This window comes from Eptesicus fuscus, chromosome 7 (genome assembly GCF_027574615.1).
Source record: "Eptesicus fuscus isolate TK198812 chromosome 7, DD_ASM_mEF_20220401, whole genome shotgun sequence".
Lineage (NCBI taxonomy): Eukaryota > Metazoa > Chordata > Mammalia > Chiroptera > Vespertilionidae > Eptesicus > Eptesicus fuscus.
The window spans coordinates 87,018,635-87,037,734 of record NC_072479.1 but is presented as its reverse complement, the minus strand read 5'-3'; the positions used below and the strand labels follow the sequence as shown (position 1 = coordinate 87,037,734).

Here is a 19,100-nt window from a genome sequence, read left to right as displayed (position 1 = left end):
AAAGAAACATATTTAAAAAAAAAAAAAAAGAAAAAGAAAATCCTACAGGGTTGGTAGTGACAGGATCAAGATGAGCATTTCCGGTTTATAGACCAGAAATGGAATTCACAGAGGTCATATTGGTTGCCCAAGGTTGTAAGTGCTGGGGTCCAGACTGGCCCGGACTGCTTGACCCCTAGTTCTATGGCTGTTCCTTGAACACAGAACAAACACCACACATATCTCTGCAGCTGGCTAGTCACAGATGCTCAGTATGCACCTGAGGATTCACAGGAGCACCTCAGGGAGGGCCTGCCTCGGAGAGCTCAGAACACGGAGGAGGGCCGTCCTCCCTAAAATCCTTCATCACCTGCTGGAGGCAGAATCCTGTTACCAGAGGACAAAGCCTTCAGCTCTCCTAGTCAGAGCACAGGCTGGGAGCAGAGTACCCAGTGACCCACCACGCACCCTGTGCAGAACCTTCTGGAAGGTGAGCCTTGCCAGGAGGGGCAGGCACTGGGGAGGAGTGAACCCACTGAGAGGACTTCCTGGGAAGGGTGATAGTGCTGGGCTTCAGTCCCCCTGCCTTACATGGCTCAGCTCCTTCATCCTCCCGCCCCAAACCATTCAGGATACAGGAGAATTAAGGTTACACGAATTCTTCCTCTTCTTAATTCAGTTCTCTCAGGATCCCTAGCCTGCTCTGCCTCTCCTTCCATTCTTTTCTCACCACCTCCCTCAGTCCCTATGCCCTTTCCTTTTCCCTTCCCTTCCAGCCTGCCTCTTCCAAGAAGCACACCTAGTTGCTGCCAGAGCTCCCATTGCTTGCTTTGTATTCCTGCCCATTCCCCATCCCTACCTCCCTGAGCTGACAGAAAAACACAGTAAACTTACTGTAAAGAAGATGCTCTTCTTCATTTGTGTGTGTGTGTGTGTGTGTGTGTGTGTGTGTGTGTGTGTGTGTGTGTAAGAGAGAGAGAGAGAGAGAGAGAGAGAGAGAGAGAGAGAGAGAGAGAGGTGAACTCTGGGGACCCAGAATCTGCTGATCTGTGGGGTCAGACCCAGAGCAGAGGTTGGCAGGCTTGCCCGGTAGAGACAAATTATTTGGAGACTGGTTACCACCTACCCACCCTCAACGGGGCCTGCATGTGTGTGTGCGGCTCAGACTTTGTAGTCACGCGTGTGTGATGGATGCACTGAGGGGGAGAGTCTGCAAGGGGGGGGGGAGGTGTGTGCGTTCCTTCCACACATGCATGTGTGTGTGGTGGAGAGCAAGGGCCGTGAGAAACTGGAATGTGTGCCTGCAAATTGTGTGTACACCACAAGGCGTGTGAGCTTGTGTTCCAGGAGGGGTGTGTGTGTGTGTGTGTGTGTGTGTGTGTGTGTGTGTGTGTGTGTCTCCCTGCATCCTTTTAGACGTGTGCACCCCCACCCCACGAGCAGCCCAGCTTCAGCACCGCCACCCCTCACCGCCCCCAGCCCCCGGCACATGCCCGCTGAGCTGCAGCCCTCACGCGGATACACAGTGACACACGGCGACACACGCTTCCTGCTCCCGGAACAGCCCGCTCCTCAGCCCCGAACACCACCAGCTGCCTCTTGGAGCTGGTGTTCGTGTGGAAACCGGGATGGGGTGGGGGTAGGACACGAGCCGTTTCACCAATGGAGTCGGTTCCCCTCCACACTCCTCGCCCCCTCCCTCCCGGCGCCTTCCTCGCCCCTCCTCCTGCAAGTCACCGCCGTCCAGTTCCCCGCCCCACACTCGTTCCCCTTCCCCCGAAAAGCTCTCCCTCGGCCCTCAACGTGGGGCTCCCCGGCTGGAGGACTCAGGGACCCTGGGGCTGGGGGAGCCCCCGGGGGCAGAGACCAGTGCGCGGCCGGCTGAGCAGAGAGGCTGGGGCCGGGGGAGGAGGGAGGCCAGGAGGGGGTGGGGGAGGGAGGAGGGCGGGCGAGCGGGAGCGGGCGGGCCGCGGGAGCCCGGCGAGCGGTGCCGGGAGTGCGGTCTCCATGGCAGTGCTGGGCGCAGCCGGAGGTAAGCCGACCCCTGCCCCGTCCCCCGCGGTCTCCTCCCCTCCCTCCCCCGCCCCCCAGCAGCTTCCTCTCCCCTCCGGCCCGCCCCTCCTCCCCAGCCACCTGCTGTGTCTGCCCTGGAGAACCTGGTGGGCGGCGGGAGGGAGGAGCCGCGTGACCTTACCCCTTCACCCCGAAGGGCGAGGGGCCCCGTATCCCCCCCTGGAGTCCCCAGATCTCCCGTCCCACCTTCCTCTGATTTTTCTCTGCCCTTCACCTCCCTCTCTGTCCTTCAGATCCTTCCTGTCTTCCTCCCTCTCTGACTTCCCATCTCTTTTCTTCCTGAGCCCACCGGCTGGGCCTGGGCGGGCGTGGGTGGGTAAGGGGTCCGAGGCTGTCCGAGAGGAAAATGGGGGAGGCGCTCCTGACCAATTCTCCCCACCTCCCTCTGGCTGGCCATTGCCATAGCAACTAGGGTGTACCGGGCTCCAGAGAGAAGACAAAGGTTGGTGGACTAGGACCTCTTGAGGAGGGCAAGGGTCTGAGGTTCTTCCATAGGAAGGGACCCTCCCACTGCTGTGCCCCCTTTTCCTCCCATTTACCCCAAAGCCATTATGCCCATCCTTCCTGCCTCCACTCCGTTTGGGGTTGCACCTGATTTCCTCTTAGCCCCCTCCCCGGGGCTTACAGAAGCTCAGCGTTGAGCGTCATGAAATTCCGAACTCTCCTCCCTCCCATCAGAAGGAAACTGAGGCCGGGGCAGGGGAGGAAAGACTCGGTGTCTGCTGGAGGGAATCAGCACCTTGGCACATTGAGCTTTTCTTCCCAGCCTCTTCATTCCCTGTGGCTTCTCTCCCTCCCTCCAGCCCTCCCTCCTCCAGCCTCCTCTCCAGGGGTCTCTGGGCTTTTCCTTCTATTTTCAGATACTATCACTTTGCCCCTCCTTTCTCTTCTGCTGAAACTCTCCTCCTTCCCCCTAGTTCCCCCTCTTTCCATTTCTGGATGCTTCTGATGTCAGTGGTTTCCCCGCCTTCAGGTTCCCTAGGCCCCCCTCCGTCCCAGCCTCCTTTCTCCCATCTTCCCAGACTCCTGGTGAGTTGGAGGGTGATCATGCAGACGTGGGGAAATGGGGCTGAGCACCAAGACCATGGGCCCGGGAGCCTGGATGGTGGGGGTGTGTGTGGGGGGGGCTGTAATACCATATCCCAGTTCACCGTGAACCCTCAGGAAGTCATGCATCTGCCATCAGCAGCTCTGAAGAGAGACTCTGGGGCATGAAGATAGTGGTTGAGGTGCACTGAGCAGGGGATATGAGAAGAAGGAACCAGGGAGTGCCAGAGGGAGGAAAGGGGGCTGAAAAGGGGTGGGACACAGGAGGTCAGAATACCTTCTTTTCTGGAGGTCTGAAAACAGGGCTCTTATCTGCGTGGGGTGGTTGAACAGCTGTCTGATGTAAGACAGCAGAGTGACCCCTAGCAATCAGGCATTTCTGTGGTTGCCTGAGAAGGGGGGGACAAGAAGCCAGTGGGGGACCAGCCTGGGCCTGATCTTTGCCCTCCCCCCCTTCCACATCGCATCTCTCCCTTGCAGTTTGTGCAGGTGGCTGAGCCTCACGCCCACACGCCTTGGGGCATCCAGAAGATCCCCGACGGGTCAAGAACCAGAGGAAGAAGAGATCTGCAAGTCTGGGCATGGGGGCCAGAGCTCCCCAGCCAACCTCATAGTTGGCAAAGCAGCCAGCTTGCCTCCCCAAGTCAACCACAGGGGTACTTCAGGAAGGGCCCCACTCAGTATGGAGGTTGAGGACCACTTCTGCTGAGCCCCAACCTCTTCCCCTGCCCTCCACACCTGACCTTAGCTGGGTCAGTTATGCAATGCTGAGCATCAGGGTGGGCCGAGGGGCTGCCTGCCTCGCTACAGGGCAAGGACTGTGGGCATCATGTGTGTGAGTGGGGCTCCTGGGTGAGGCCCAGCCCCCACCCCCCAGGAGTTCAAAGGGGGTGGGGGGCTGAGAACAGGATGGCTCGGGGCGGGGCGGGGGCAGAAGAAGCCTCCCTGCGCTCCAATGCGCTGTCCTGGCTGGCCTGTGGGCTCCTGGCCCTGCTGGCCAACGCCTGGATAATCCTCAGCATCTCTGCCAAGCAGCAGAAGCACAAGCCACTGGAGTTGCTGCTCTGCTTCCTGGCGGGCACGCACATACTCATGGCGGCTGTGCCCCTCACCACCTTCGCTGTGGTGCAGCTCAGGCGCCAGGCTTCCTCTGACTATGACTGGAATGAGAGCATCTGCAAGGTCTTTGTGTCCACCTACTACACCCTGGCCCTGGCCACCTGCTTCACAGTTGCCTCACTCTCCTACCATCGCATGTGGATGGTGCGTTGGCCTGTCAACTACCGCCTCAGCAATGCCAAGAAGCAGGCGCTGCATGCTGTCATGGGCATCTGGATGGTCAGCTTCATCCTCTCCACACTGCCCTCCATTGGCTGGCACAACAACGGTGAGCGCTACTACGCCCGAGGCTGCCAGTTCATAGTCTCCAAGATTGGCCTCGGCTTTGGCGTCTGCTTCAGCCTCTTGCTACTTGGGGGCATTGTCATGGGGTTGGTCTGTGTGGCCATTACCTTCTACCAGACGCTGTGGGCCAGGCCCCGGAGGGCAAGGCAGGCCCGGAGAGCAGTGGGTATTGGTGGGGCCAAGGGGAGTGGGCCAGGGGGCTTGGTGACACGGCCAGCCTTTGAGGTGCCAGCCATTGTGGTGGAAGATGCCCAAGGGAAGCGGCGGTCCTCGCTGGATGGCTCCGAATCGGCCAAGACATCCCTGCAGGTCACCAACTTGGTCAGCGCCATCGTCTTTCTCTATGACTCACTCACAGGGGTGCCCATCTTGGTGAGATTGGGGTCCCCCCCCCTGTTCTCCCCAAACCAGCCCCAGCACGATCACCTGACCTCCAACTCCATCATCCATCTTCCTCTCCTCTATCCATCCCCACTCCATCATCCATCTCTATCATCCATCTTCCAGTTCCCATTACCCCCAGCTCCATCATGTTTTCCAGTTCCCGCTACTGAACTCCATCATCCATCCATCCTTCAGCCCCACTGCCTATCCTCCTGCTCCATCATCTGTCCTGAGGCCCCACTACTCAGCCCCCCAGACCTATTATCCAGCAGCTGAGCTCCGTTTTCCATTCCCTAATTCCTTCTGGATATCACAGGGTCTCTGAATACTCCTGGGTGGAAACCCCAGAGAGCTCACCCCATCACCCCAACCTTCTGCATCCCCATCTGGTCCATACAGAATGTTTCTCTGTCTTCAGATTTCCTGCACCACCACCTCTGCTCCTCTCCCTCTGGACCCAGGGCTTTGCTCTGGAACTCTCCCCTGACCTTCCTCTGAGTCAGTCCCTTCCCCTCTATCCATTCTGTCTCCACCTCCAACTTTGCTTCTGTCACGATCCGGTGTGATCCCGGCCATCCCTTCCTGACTTCTTTCCCACCAGCTGCACTAGGATATCGGATCTGGGGTGAAGTGGGCCCCCTGGGCTCTGGGCCCTGACCCGGCGCCGTTCCCCATCCTCCCACCAGGTGGTGAGCTTCTTCTCCCTGAAGTCGGACTCGGCTCCGCCGTGGATGGTGCTGGCCGTGCTGTGGTGCTCCATGGCACAGACGCTGCTGCTGCCCTCCTTCATCTGGTCCTGCGAGCGCTACCGCGCGGACGTGCGCACGGTGTGGGAGCAGTGCGTGGCTATCATGTCCGAGGAGGATGGCGAAGACGGTCAGAAGAGGGACAGGGCTGTTCCCCTGGGCGTCGGCTCCCTGTTCTGCTCCTTTCTACCAGCTCTTCTCCGTGCGGGGACGGGCTGCCTGGAGGGCCCCCTGCTGGACGGAATCTGCCCTGCCCCTGGGCTGACCACGCTCCCCTTTCCCCAACCATACACCGTGACCACAGCCACCGCTTCGTTTTGCGCTAAGGGCTCCCTCCACGGGGCGTCGGTTCCCCTCTGGAGGCCCACCTATCCAGCTGTGCCTCCGCGGGGCAGAGGGCCTGAGAAACAGCCCAGAGCCCTAACCACCGTAAAGGGAGGGTGTGGAACTAAAGGGAGGCTAAGCTTCCTAAAAGGGACCCCAGCTATGGGGACAGCTTTTTTTTTGGGGGGGGGGGGCGCGTAGGGGGCGGGGCGTACGCTTGTTTCAATAAGCAAGTGTATATGTTTGACGCACTAGGGATTCAGCATTGAACCAATCTGAACTGTCCAGCCACAAACCAATGTCACTTCCCTCTTGGAGCTTACAGAGTAGTGGGAACAGAGAGCTTCTCTGGGGAACTTAACAAAAGGGGGTGGGAGATTTTCAAGGGGAGCCGGGCATTCCCCGCCTGTAACCACTCTGCCCCTTTTCTTTCCTAGATGGGGGCTGTGATGACTATGCAGATGGCCGCGTGTGCAAAGTTCGATTTGATGCCAATGGGGCCACAGGACCAGGGGACCCCACCCAGGTGAAGTTGCTGCCTGGGAGGCACATGCTCTTTCCCCCTCTTGAGAGGGTCCACTACTTACAGGTATGGGACTAGGGACTATACCTCCTATTCTGGGTGTCCCCTAATTACTTTTCTCCAGTCTCTGTTACTCATCCCCAACCCCCCATTCCCTAGCCCTGCAGGGCGCATAAAGAGTAGGGGAAAGAAAGGTATGGCAAGAGAAGCGCCCCTTCAGACCTCTCAGAGCCAGGTGTGCCCATCAGAGGATGTTTTCCGTTTAAGGGGGGCGGGGTGTGGAGCCATCTTGCAGAGTCCCCACTTTGACCCCTTCAGCACCTCTGGGTCTACTTGTTCCTCTCCCCAGGTCCCTCTGTCCCGCCGTCTGTCCCACGACGAGACCAATATCTTCTCTACTCCGCGGGCACCGGGTTCCTTCCTGCACAAGTGGTCATCCTCGGATGACATCCGGGTCCTCCCAGCCCACAGCCATGCCCTGGGAGGCCCTCCTGCGTACCTGGGACAAAGACAAAGGCTAGAGGATGAGGAGGACGAGGAGGAGGCTGACGGTGGAGGGCTAGCCAGCCTTCGACAGTTCCTGGAGGGTGGCATTCTGGGGTCAGGTGGGGGACCCCCACAGGGGCCTGGCTTCTTCCGGGAGGAGATCACCACCTTCATTGATGAGACACCTCTGCCTTCTCCCACTGCCTCTCCTCCCTGGCCTCGGCCACTGGGCCTCTCACCCCGCCGACTCTCCCTGGGGTCCCCTGATAATAGAGCCATTGGACTTCCTTTGGGGTTGAGTGCGGGGAGACGCTGCTCCCTGACAGGAGGGGAGGAGAGTGGAAGAGCTTGGGGAGGCTCCTGGGGTCCAGGTAACCCCATCTTCCCCCAGCTGACCCTGTGAGCCCAAGTGGGCCTGGTGGACTCAGAGGAGGGGGCTGGGTAGGTAACGCCTCCTTCCGGCCCTGAGCCTAGGGCAGCTGCCTCCAGACTCCAGGGAGATGGGCACTGGATCTGGGGTCCTGGGGCCCCTGCTGTCTCCCATCCAGGTAACCAGATGCCCTACTCACCTTCTATCACCCCTAGTGAAATCTATTAAAGTCTGAAGTGTTACCATGGAAACCTCTGTGTGCAGTGTACTGTGGTGGTAAAGGGTATGGCCAGTGGCTTGTGGGGTGGAGTGGCCTATAGAGGACAAAATAGGACAGGGGGAGCGGACAAAGGCACAGAAATACCCATGGAGAAAGACAAACAAATTTAAACATGAAAACATACACAGAGAAGGGCTTATAAGAGCATCTCATGCTGCGGGGCATGGGGAGTCACTGGTTTGGGGAGTGAAGGATCTTTGTCCAGATCCGTGGAGGTGTTTTAGAGTGTGACCCTGTCCTCCATGCCTCTTTCCCCGAAATCCATGGAGGGGCCCAGGTACTGGGCAGGAAAGGGTTTGGGCCTGACTTGTGCAACAGGCCTGGAGTTTACCCTCCTCCAGGCTGCACTCTGAAGCTCTTTTCCTGGGAGCTGGGTGGGGAGGGCTTGTGACTCCCTTGCCTGGCTCCAAGAGTGGAAGGGACCCATGGGCCTCAGGTTCTGGCCCTTGCCTTCTTCTGTCCATGACTTGTTTCTTGGTCTGTTTCTCATCCCACACTACCCAACTCTTCTTTTAAAAAAAATATTTTTATTAATTTCAGAGAGGAAGGGAGAGGATGAGATAGAAAATCAATGAGAGAGAATCATTGATCAGCTGCCTCCTGCCTCACATTGGAGATTGAGACCGCAACCCAGGCATGTGCCCTGACTGGGAAACGAACCGTGTCCTCTTGGTTCATAGGATGCTGGACTACCCAACTCTTCTTCTTTAAAAAAAAAATATTTTTTATTGCTTTCAGAGAGGAAGAGATAGAAACATCAATGAGAGAGAACTCTTCTTTTTAATATATTTTTATTGATTTCAGAGAGGAAAGGAGAGGGAGAAATAGAAACATCCATATGAGAGAGAATCTCTGATTGGCTGCCTCCTGCACGCCCCCTACTGGGGATTCCGGGCATATGCCCTTGATCAGAATTGAACCCGGGACCCTTCAGTCCGCAGGCCTCTGCTCTATCCACTGAGCTAAACCGGTTAGGGCTACCCAATTCTTCTAAAGACTGCTTTCTCCACTTACCTTTTAAAAATTTTTATTGATTGCTTTTAGAGACAGAGAGGAAGGTTAAGGGAGAGAGAAACATGGATCTGTTGTTCCACCTATTCATGCACTCATTGGTTGTTTCTTGTATGTGCCCTGACCCAGGATGGAGCCTCCAACCATGGAGTATCCGGGATACTCTAACCAGCTGAACTGCCAGGACTTTCTCCACTTTCTGCCAGGCTCCCTCTGACTTCTCTCTCTCACACACTGGGCTCTCCAGGTCTCCTTGGCTCCGCTCATTCATTCCTTCTCCCTTCCTCCCCTCCTCTCTATCTCTCCTTCCTTTCCCCTCCCTCTTCCTGCCCCCTTTCCTCTCTCTCCTCCGCTCCCGCATTTCCCTTAGGCAGCCGCCGGAGGCTCGGGCACCATGCTCCGGCTCCTCCACTTGCTGCTGCTCCTGCTCCTGCTGCCTCCCCCGGGGTCCCCCGAGCCCCCGGGCCTGGCCACGCTGTCCCCCGGGGCGCGCCCCCAGGCTCCCGACTTGCTCTACGCCGACGGGCTACGCGCCTACTCGGCGGGGGCCTGGGCACCGGCCGTGGCGCTACTGCGGGAGGCGCTGCGGAGCCTCGAAGAGCTGGGCCGCACGCGGCGGGACTGCGGGGCGCGCTGTGCGGCCGAGGCTGCGCTCCCCGACGCCCCGGGCCCTGACTCCCCGCCCGGCCCGGCTTCCGGGGCCTGGGAGCGGCCGCTGCTCCGCGCCGCGCTGCGCCGCGCCGAGTGCCTGAGCCAGTGCGCGGCGCGGAGGCTGGGGCCCGGGGGCGCGGCGCGGCTCCGCGTGGGGGGCGCCCTGCGGGACGCCTTCCGCCGCCGGGAGCCCTACAACTACCTGCAGAGGGCCTACTACCAGGTGCGCCCGCCGCCCCGGCGGGTGGCGGGGTCCGGCCCGACCCGCGTCGCTGTCCTGCGGGCACTCGCCAGGAGAGGGCGGGCTGCGAGCGCCGGGGCTCGGGTGGGGCTGCAGGGGGCGGGCTGGTGGACCTCCGACCTCCGAATGGGTCCTTCACCCTCGCACCCCGGACCCGCTCAGGGGGCAGCCTAAGGGAGAGTGCGAGCAAAGTTGGCGTGGGGCGGGGTCGTGAAGCGGGTGCAAGGAGATCGAAGGTGGAGGGAAGGGGCCTGAAATCTTAGGAGGTCTTTGACCTCCGTGGGGGTGAGCGCTGCTTCTTCCTGGGGGGGCGGCGGAGAGGGTTGGGGCGAAAGCCGCCGCTGGGTGGGAAGTGAGGGGAGGGGGGTGAGAGTGAGCCTTCCCTTGAGGCAGGAGGGAGCTTGGAGCTGGAGGGAGCTTCGGGGAGGTCAGAGGACAGGGGCCGGGCTGGGGGCCCGTGCGGACGGACGTCTAGGGGTGCGGTGAGTGTGTGTGTGTGTGTGTGTGTGTGTGTTAGGGGCGCGAGGGGAGGGGGGGCGTGGACACTGCGCAGCTCCTGGACGGTAGCTGTAGTCTACGTGGCTCGGGGGAGAGAGGGGGCTGGTCACATACCTCACCTCAGGGTCCTAGAGACCTACGGGTTTCGCTGGTCCATCAGGTCTCTGCCCCTTACCACTGTACTTAGCCATCACTTACACCTTGTCTCCCAAACTGAGGCCCCTCTGCCTATAGCTCACCGGCTCCAAAGTGTTTAGTCCCCTTTCCTTAGCTGCCAGACTCCTGAGAGGGCCAACTATACTGATGTCCCGGGGCCTGGAGCTTGGGGGTGGGCAGTTCGCACTGACAAGTTTCCAGAAGGCTCTGGGGCAGCCCCAGGTGTGTGTCTCGGATGGGGAGGCTGGTGAGAGGCAGAGGTCTGACACCCGCCCCTCAGGGCACTGACTCCCTCTTCCTCCCCAATTCAGCTGAAGAAGCTGGACCTGGCAGCAGCCGCAGCCCACACCTTCTTTGTAGCAAACCCCACGCACCTGCAGATGCGGGAGGACATGGCTAAGTACAGACGTATGTCTGGGGTTCGGCCGCAGAGCTTCCGGGACCTGGAGACGCCCCCACACTGGGTGAGACCCTCAGCAGGACGCCTGTCCCTCCCCCAGCCCTTGACTAACAGGATACACAAGTCTCCCTGGACTGTGCTCCCGTGTGTCTTGGGCATCAGGAGATCCGAGTACCGTTCTCAGTGACCTTGGTTGGGGAGTCCTTATCTGGGACTTCATTTTCTTCCTGAGGATCACTAAAGCCTCATGTTCTTTTTATTTTATTTTTTTAATATATTTTATTGATTTTTTACAGAGAGGAAGGGAGAGGGATAGAGAGCTAGAAACATCAATGAGAGAGAAACATCGACCAGCTGCCTCCTGCACACCCCCTACTGGGGATGTGCCCGCAACCAATGTACATGCCCTTGACCGGAATCGAACCTGGGACCTTTCAGTCCACAGACCGACGCTCTATCTACTGAGCCAAACCGGTTCCGGCAAGCCCCATGTTCTATCGCTCCAATCCTGAGGCCAAGGCGAGGTGGGACCTGGAGTCCATGCCCCCAAGGAGAGCAACACCCCTCCCCTTCTTTCTACCTCCCAATCTCATTCGGCACCCCCTCCCCCAGGGTCTCAGGTGACTGACCACTCCCCTCTCCAACAGGCAGCCTATGACTCAGGCCTAGAGCTACTGGGGCGCCAGGAGGCCGGACTGGCACTGCCCAGGCTGGAGGAGGCCCTGCAGGAGAGCCTGGCTCAGATGGAGAGCTGCCGGGCTGGCTGCGAGGGGCCTGAGGAACACCAAAGAGAGGAAGAGGAGGAAGGAACTGGGAGCCAGGGCGGTCTCTATGAGGCCATTGCCGGTGAGGTGCTGGGAGGATGGCGGAGTCACAGTGCCAGGGGGAGAAGCATGACAAGCTGAATAGCTTGTGTGCGTGTCCTCCGCAGGGCACTGGATTCGGGTCCTGCAGTGCCGGCAGCGCTGTGTGGAGGAAACAGCCACGCGCCCTGGTCGAAGCTCCCCTGTCCCCGACTTCCTGCCCAGCCAGCTGAGGCGGCTGCATGAGGCCCATGCTCAGGGTCAGCTGGGGAAGGGAGCCCTGGGGGTGATGGATGGGAAACAGGTCTAGGGAAGGCTTGTCTTCGATGGTATCCTGAGCCCTGTCTCTTCATCCTTCCCATCTGTCTCTGGGTCTGTCGTTGGTCAGGGCTCCGCGGGGACCGTCACCTCTGGAGACTCTAACTGGCTTTCCTTTGGCGCCGAGGTGGAAAGCTCAGGAGATGGGTCCCAGGGCCCCTCCTGCCCTTGCTGCTTCTCACCTTCCTTTATTCTGTCCTCTCTTCCTCCCCTTGAACTCTGCCCCTTCAGCTCAGGTAGGTTTGAGTAAGGCTTTGACAAGAAGCAGTGGAGGAGCATGTGGGAGGGGGTGGGGCCTCAGCGTTGGCTGGCATTGGATCACCTTTCTGCCCACCTGTCGTCGCTGCCTCTGCCCAGGATCACGGCCATCCTCGGTCTGCGTGCCCACCCCACCCTGTTGCTCTCTCCCCAGTGGGGAATCTGTCCCAGGCTGTGGAAAATGTCCTGAGTGTCCTGCTCTTTTATCCGGAGGATGAGGCTGCCAAGGAAGCTCTGAACCAGTACCAGACCCAGCTGGGAGAGCCGAGACCCGGCCTGGGGCCAAGAGAGGTACCTCCCCACCCCACCCCACCCCACCCTTACCCTGTGAGGCTCTAAGTCACACATGCCTGAGCAGTTACCTGCACTCTGCCCCCTTCTCCCATTCTGGCCCAAGCACTCTAGTCACCAGAGGCAACCCCAAATCCAGCACTGACTTGTCTCCATGCCCTGCTCCCCACACTTCAGATTCCAAGTCCAAGTGCCAGCCCATCTCTCTTCCCTTAACCTCACCCCTGCCTGCCCCCACCCTGTACACAGACTTCTCCCCCAGTTTGAGTCCAGGGGTCCTGAAGCGGCTGAGGGAGGAAAGTTGAGCGAGAGGCATGGTGAAGTGTTTATGGAGCAGGCAGGCTGTCCCCTGGAACCTGCCCTGCCTTCACTTCCCTGCTCCACTTAACTTCTCCTTGTCCCCCCCCCCCCCCCCCCCGTCCCCCTGGTGTCCACCCGCCTCAGGACATCCAGCGCTTTGTCCTTCGGTCCCTGGGCGAGAAGAGGCAGCTCTATTATGCCATGGAGCACCTGGGGACCAGCTTCAAGGATCCTGTGAGTAACTCCACCTCTCTCCATCCCACTTCCACGTACAAAGCTCTCAGCACCTGACAGAGTGCTACGCAAGTTGTTGTTGTTGTTACAGAGTTTGGCCAGCACCAGGGTTTCCCCACCTCCGCCCCGCCCACTGGAAGCAGAGCCTTAATGTGGTAGTTCAGAGTCTAGTATCAGGGATCGGGGCTGGACTTGGTGGGTGATGGCGCTTTTCTGGACTGTTCCAGGATCCCTGGACTCCAGCAGCTTTCATCCCCGAGACACTAAGAGAAAAGCTCAGGTAGGAGATGCCGGTGGTGGGAGGGGCCTGCCCTGAGCTGGAAGGTGACAGGAGGGGTCCTGCGAGGCTGGGTCTGGGTAAAATGGATCTGGACTGGTCTGTGCGTCCACTGAGCATGTCTCTCACCCCTGAGAGAGGATCAAGAGCAGCGACCTTGGGACCATGAGCCTCCACAGCCGAAGCCCTTGACTGACTGGAAGGGTAAGTTCCTGGGAGAGCAGGAGGCAGGATCCTGGAGGGTCTGGGGGCTGCCAGCTGGGACTACTGCCGGGCCAGCTTTCAGGGGACCCTCAGTGTCTTCTTCCTCATCCCTTCCCCTGCAGATGTCCTCCTCCTGGAGGGAGTAACCCTGACCCAGGATGCAAGACAGCTGAATGGGTCGGAGCGAGCGGTGCTGGACGGTCTGCTCACCCCAGCTGAGTGTGGGGTGCTGCTGCAGCTGGCCAAGGTAAGAAGACCTATGAAAGAAAACCAGGCCGGCGTGGCTCGGGGTGGCTCAGAAGGTCACGGGTTCAATTCCCAGTCAGGGCACATGCCCGGATTGTGGGCTCAATCCCCAGTGTAGGGTGTGCAGGAGGTAGCCGTTCAGTGATTCTCTCTCATTGATGTTTGTCTCTCTCTCCTTCTCCATTCCTTTCTGAAATCAATAAAAATATATTTTAAAAACGAAGACCCCTGGGTAGGTGGCACCGTTGGCTAGTAAGGGACCCCAGGCAGAGCTGCCTGCCCCCTGTTCTGACTTCTCTGACTCTCTAGCCGGGACTGGGCTTGCCGCTGCCTCACTGCTGTGGACAAGTTCCTTTTCCTCTCAACTTAGAGGGCTTGGCGGGGACATCCTTTCCTTTTTTCCTTACATTCTTCACATATGGATTTTGCTAGAAGTTAATAGGAAGAACAAAAGAAAATAAAGAATATAAAGGCGTAGGACATTGGGAATACGTGGGTGAGGGTTCCTCGGAGTTTCATTACCGGCTCGGCTGCGGGCTCAGTGGACACACAGGCTTGTTTTCCCATCCATTGAATTCCCTCCGAGTTTGGGTTGAATGATCCGTATTCCCCAGGCTGAGCCTGCCATTTTATGAAGCATCGGCCTTCATTCTAGGCTAGTGTTCCTTCAGCACACACGCTCTGAGTACCTGCTGTGTACTCGGAGCTTCCAGGTTCCAGGGAGAGCCAGGTGAACACAGCCTCTGCGTCCTGGGGCTCACTGTAGAGAGAAGGAGTCAGATGTAGAGACACGCTTAGAGCGGTGGTAAGTTTGATCAAAGAAGTATGTACTCCTTCAAATAGAAGCGCCAAAATGCAAGGTCATAGAAAGCTTGGGGTGGAGGGTGGCATTTGGACTCAGTGTAAGGACGAGACCGAGAAAAGGAGGAGAGTCGGGCTTCGAGGGAGAAGGCCAAGGCATTCTGGGAATTGCGGTGGAGTACAGGGGCTAACTAAGCACCTAGGGCAGACCCCACCATGACTACCTGTGTGGCGTTGGGCCATGTATTTCAGCATCTCTGAGCCTCGCTTCCTCATCCGTAAAGTGGGGCTAAATACAGTGGTTTTGTCACAGAGTTGTTGTGAGCATTAAGTGAGTTAGCACATGGTCAAGATCTCAGAAGAAAGCGCTCAGTATTTAGTAGCTGTCACTATGATCACCAGGCTGTGTGTTTTTCAGAGGGGTAACAGGGGAGAGACCCAGAGCTGGAATTAGAGGAGAGACGGTGAAGGGCCTTCTGTACCCTACCAAGGATGGTAGGACGGCTTCTTCAAGTCTTTAAGGAGCGGTGACTTTCTTGTTCCTGTAGAACCTCCCCGTGCAGGGTCCGGAGTCACCACCACCCCAGAGGACTGGTGGCTCCCTCTAGGGCAGTGGGGAGAAATGCGGTGGGAGAGGACAGTAAGGGGGAGACCCTGGAGTGATGCAAGGATCAGACCTTTCTGTTGCTTGGTCACACTAAACACTCTGGCCTCAGGCCCTTTGCACCTGCTCTTTCTGCTGCCTGGAACACTTTTCTCTCAGTCCCGTTATTCAAGGGACTCCTTCATATCATTGGGTTTCACTTCAGATGTCACCTCATCAAGTAGCTGTCCCCCAACCCCTGCCTGGGCACTCTCAAAGTTGTAGCTCTATTTTTATTTTCTTCATAACATTTATCTGAATTAACCTGGTTTGTTTTGTTTGTTATCTGAAAATATAAGCCCCGTGAGAGCAGGGGCCTTTTCGTGTTCACAGTTGTGTCCCCAGTGCCTAGAACAGTGCCTGGCACCTAGTAGATGCTCAGTACAAATTGGTGGAATGAGTGAGTGAGTGAGTGAATGAATGAATCTAAGAATAGAAGGTTAGATGGCTTGGGTGATAAGGTGGTTTCTCAGAGATGAGGTTTACATATGGAATAATTAGGTGGTGGCATTTTAACTGAGCTTCACAAAGCAGACAGGAGAATAGGTGTCAGGAGAGGACAGCCAAATACCAGGAGACCCCCCCCACACACACACACAATGTGGGAGTTTACATCAAGGGTTCGCATGTTCTCCAAAAGCGTGTCAAGTGGATACCTCGCCTGGACCTGGCCTGACTACCGAGCTTCCTGCCGGAAGAAGTTCTGCTTCCAGAGGGGCTCCTCTATTCTTAGCTCATCAGGGAATGATCAAACCCTTCCTGCACCCCTTTCCCAGCTGTCCTTGCCCTCAGAGGCCCTTTGTCGGGTGCTCTCCAGAGTTCTGTGCATAGGCCCTCCGCCAGTGGGATGCCCGATCTTTACGAGGGAGCAACGATACAGATGAGAAGACAGTCACTCTCTGGGGAAGGGCGGCAGCTCCGGAAAAGGAGCCACCAGAGATCTCTGGGAGCTTCCAGCCTCTTCCAGGGAGCGGGAGGTTGGAGAGAAAGTCTTGTAGTCCGTGGGCAGTGAGGCGGGCAAAAGTCCGGGGCTGGACAGTGACCCCACAGTCAACTCTCCCTATTTAGGACGCAGCTGAGGCTGGAGCCAGGTCTGGCTCTCGGGGCCGCCGATCCCCTCACACCGCCCATGAACACTTCGAGGGGCTCACGGTGCTGAAGGCTGCGCAGGTGAGCGAAGAGGTGCCCATGCCCTCGCCTGGTGCTCAGGTCTGGAAAAGAGGGCACGCAGGAGGCTGGCGCCAGGGCCTGGGCTTCTCCAATGGAGGGGCTCTCCAGGACGGAGAGACCTTGAGTTCTCTGCCCGGGGTCGAGGAGGGGTTGTCATGGAACCACTGGAAGGAGCAGCTGGGGCTGATGGGCAGAGCTGGCCACTGAGAGACTCCAAACTCACCCTTCCATTGCCTCCCTCTTTTCTTGTCCTCCCTCCCGCTGCCCACAGCTGGCCCGGGCTGGGGCTGTGAGCACGCAGGGTGCTAAGCTGCTCCTGGAAGTGAGCGAGCGTGTGCGGACCTTGACTCAGGCCTACTTCTCCCCGGAACGGCCCCTGCATCTCTCCTTCACGCACCTGGTGTGCCGGACTGCCATCAAAGGTAACTGCCATACCCTACTGTTCCCCACCCCCACCGCCCTCTGGGCCCTGAGGGGGCTGCATAGCCTCAGCACCCCCTACTGTGTGGGTTTATCTTCACTCCTAAAAGACCGACTCCCCTGCCCATGTCGGGGCCTGACCTCTCTGCTCAGCTGTGACCCCCAAGCTTCAGGGGGGTGTGGATGGTGGTGGATGGGCACAGGGCACAGAGGCGTTCACCAGGCCCCTTTGCTTCCCAGGGGAGCAAGAGCAACGCATGGACCTGAGTCACCCAGTGCATGCCGACAACTGCGTTCTGGACCCTGACACGGGAGAGTGCTGGCGGGAGCCCCCAGCTTATACGTATCGAGACTACAGGTGGGCAGCCCCTCCTGGGGGTGTCAGGGCAAGAGGGAGGGGACCCACAGGAGGCACTGGATGGAGCCTGGGCTGGGATCTCACTGCCTCTTGTCTTCCTCCTCCAGTGGACTCCTCTACCTCAACGATGACTTCCAGGGCGGGGACCTATTCTTCACCGAGCCCAACGCCCTCACCGTCAGGGTAAGGGGGGGGCGGGTGGTGGTTTGGAGCAGGGAGCACAGCTGTGGGCTCAGGATTCAAAACAGAAGGATCCCAGAAGCAAATGCAGGGAAATGGCTGGGGCCACCTGAACCCTTTCCTGGCCTCCCAGCTCTTTCCACCACGTCTCTGTTCAGGAGCTCTCCTAGCAGCGGTTGATTAGTCCCCGCTCCCCTTGGAGATCACGGTGACCCCTGCAGACTTGCCCTCCGTGTTTGCCTCACCTCCTAACAAAGGGTGGGTGAGCACAGGACCCCAAGTCCCTATGCCAGGTAGAAACTAGGGGCTGGAAATAGGTGGAAGGAGAGGGACGGTGATTTCTCATCACCGGTAGCTTTGTCTTCCTTCCTTGCCTGTTGACCACCAGCAGCACCTGTAATCCACGCCCTCGTGGGGTGGAAGGGTCCCCAAGATCCGTATGCCCAGTGCCCAGAGCCTGGTCCTGCCTCATGTCGCAGATTACTTCACACCCAGTTCGAAGCGTTGGATGAGTGTCAGGGCGAGAGGGAGGGGACCCACAGGAGGCACTGGATGGAGCCCCTTCTCCCTTTGGCTCCAACTCCTTTAGCCTGTCAGGCGTCTGTGCTCCGCAAGGGGAGGCCAATCTCCCCTTGGCCGCAAGACAGCCCCTGAATTAAGGAGTGGGTGAGGGGCCAGGGAGGTGATCTTTCCGTGCCCACCGCCCTGTCCTAATCTAGGAGTCAGGGCCACGTGCTCTGAGGGCCTGTCCCTGGAGCTGAACCTGCCCTCACCCCCCCAGGCGCAGGTTCGTCCTCGCTGCGGACGCCTTGTGGCCTTCAGCTCTGGTGTGGAGAATCCCCACGGTGTGTGGGCCGTGACCCGGGGCCGGCGCTGCGCCCTGGCGCTGTGGCACACGTGGGCACCTGAGCACAGGGAGCAGGTGTGTGAAGTGTGGGCTGGTTGCTGGGTGAGGGGCCGGGGCTGACATGACCGGGGGAGGGTCCTTGGGGAGGGTGGATGCCGGGATTGGGCCCGACTCTCCTCCCACCTCTCAGGAGTGGACAGAAGCCAAGGAGCTGCTTCAGGAGCCGGGGGAAGAGGAGGAGGGTGACGAGGAGGAGGAAGAAATGCCCAGCAGAGACCCTACTCCAGAACCCCCTGGCCGCAGGCCTCAGCGGGTCCAGGACAAGACTGGGAAGCCGCCTCGGGTCCGAGAGGAGCTGTGAGGAGCTGAGCTAGCGCCTCGGGGATGCGGCCACTTGACTCGTGAAGGGCTGCCACGGTGCCAGGACCCACACGAAGGCCCCTGTGACAGGAGCAGCACAGCGAGCTCTGTCCCTGCACCCCCACTGTCTTGGGGATCACAAGGGCCATCCAGCCCTGGGCTCAGAGGACACTGCACAGACCAGCCTAGAACTTGCCCGGTCTGAGGAGTCAGGCCTGGCCCCCGGTGATGGACCTGCAGCCCTGGGACAGACAGAGGGCACGATGCCTCCCTGGGAAGAAATGGCCAGGGGCAGGGCCTGACTGCTTCAAATGAGGAGGATGAGCAGCGGGGAGAGTAAGCCCCCTGCCCTCTCCCGGCCTGTCAATAAAGAACGTGAAGATCCTCAGCCGGGGCCCATCATTCCTTTCAGTTTCTGTGGTGGCTGGAGGTGGGAGCGGCTCTGGCTGGCCTGGGAGGAGACAGGTGTCTCCTGGAGGCGGGGCCACTCAGGGCTGTGATTTGTCAGGGAAATCTCAGCCACCTGCTGCCCTCATGCAAATACACCCAAACCCCTGACAGCTGCTCCTTGGACCTCCAACGCTAAGACCTGTCTTCCCTCCGAGCTTGGCCAAGACTTAGGGCAGCTTGATCCCTAAGACTCCTGCTTTCCCAGCCCAGCAGGACTTCGTGAGTCATGGGGGCAAGGAGTGGGCCAAACCCCAGACAGGAGCAGGGGAGGGGGCTGCGCTCCGCTTGCAATCCTTAAGGCACCCGGAGCAGGGGCAGGCCTGCCCATCCCTCTTTCTGAATCCCTGTCCCCTCCCCCTGTCCCCAT

The 19,100-nt window shown here is 59.0% G+C and overlaps 2 protein-coding genes across 3 annotated transcripts; both read left to right on the top strand.

Annotated features, from left to right (window-relative positions):
- The first annotated feature begins 1,953 nt into the window (after window positions 1-1,953).
- Window positions 1,954-7,573, top strand: GPR162 (G protein-coupled receptor 162). Of its 2 annotated transcripts, none has more exons than XM_054719331.1 (5): window positions 1,954-2,011; window positions 3,580-4,875; window positions 5,574-5,763; window positions 6,395-6,483; window positions 6,830-7,573. In XM_054719331.1, the coding sequence occupies exons 2-5, from the start codon at window positions 4,009-4,011 to the stop codon at window positions 7,367-7,369; spliced, it is 1,686 nt and encodes a 561-aa protein (XP_054575306.1). In that variant the 5' UTR covers window positions 1,954-2,011; window positions 3,580-4,008; the 3' UTR covers window positions 7,370-7,573. The 2 variants fall into 2 exon arrangements, with proteins under 2 accessions (XP_054575306.1, XP_008143079.2); XM_008144857.3 differs by having other exon boundaries at window positions 6,395-6,546.
- A 1,378-nt stretch (window positions 7,574-8,951) lies between these two features.
- Window positions 8,952-18,671, top strand: P3H3 (prolyl 3-hydroxylase 3). Its single transcript, XM_054719330.1, has 15 exons — window positions 8,952-9,501; window positions 10,485-10,637; window positions 11,221-11,419; window positions 11,505-11,636; window positions 12,107-12,243; window positions 12,688-12,777; window positions 13,005-13,057; window positions 13,191-13,258; window positions 13,381-13,505; window positions 16,017-16,118; window positions 16,390-16,540; window positions 16,779-16,896; window positions 17,004-17,079; window positions 17,858-17,998; window positions 18,114-18,671. Exons 1-15 carry the CDS (start codon window positions 9,022-9,024, stop codon window positions 18,282-18,284), a joined length of 2,196 nt encoding a protein of 731 aa, XP_054575305.1. The 5' UTR covers window positions 8,952-9,021; the 3' UTR covers window positions 18,285-18,671.
- The last annotated feature ends 429 nt before the right edge of the window (window positions 18,672-19,100 follow it).

Bases quoted from the DNA above. Each gene is read 5' to 3' on its own strand.
- P3H3 (XM_054719330.1), top strand. From the start codon at position 9,022: ATGCTCCGGCTCCTCCACTTGCTGCTGCTCCTGCTCCTGCTGCCTCCC. The intron at 13,058-13,190 runs GTAGGAGATGCC...CTCACCCCTGAG, and splicing joins ACACTAAGAGAAAAGCTCAG to AGAGGATCAAGAGCAGCGAC. The intron at 17,080-17,857 runs GTAAGGGGGGGG...TCACCCCCCCAG, and splicing joins CCAACGCCCTCACCGTCAGG to GCGCAGGTTCGTCCTCGCTG.
- GPR162 (XM_008144857.3), top strand. From the start codon at position 4,009: ATGGCTCGGGGCGGGGCGGGGGCAGAAGAAGCCTCCCTGCGCTCCAAT. The intron at 4,876-5,573 runs GTGAGATTGGGG...TCCTCCCACCAG, and splicing joins TCACAGGGGTGCCCATCTTG to GTGGTGAGCTTCTTCTCCCT. The intron at 5,764-6,394 runs GTCAGAAGAGGG...TTTCTTTCCTAG, and splicing joins CGAGGAGGATGGCGAAGACG to ATGGGGGCTGTGATGACTAT.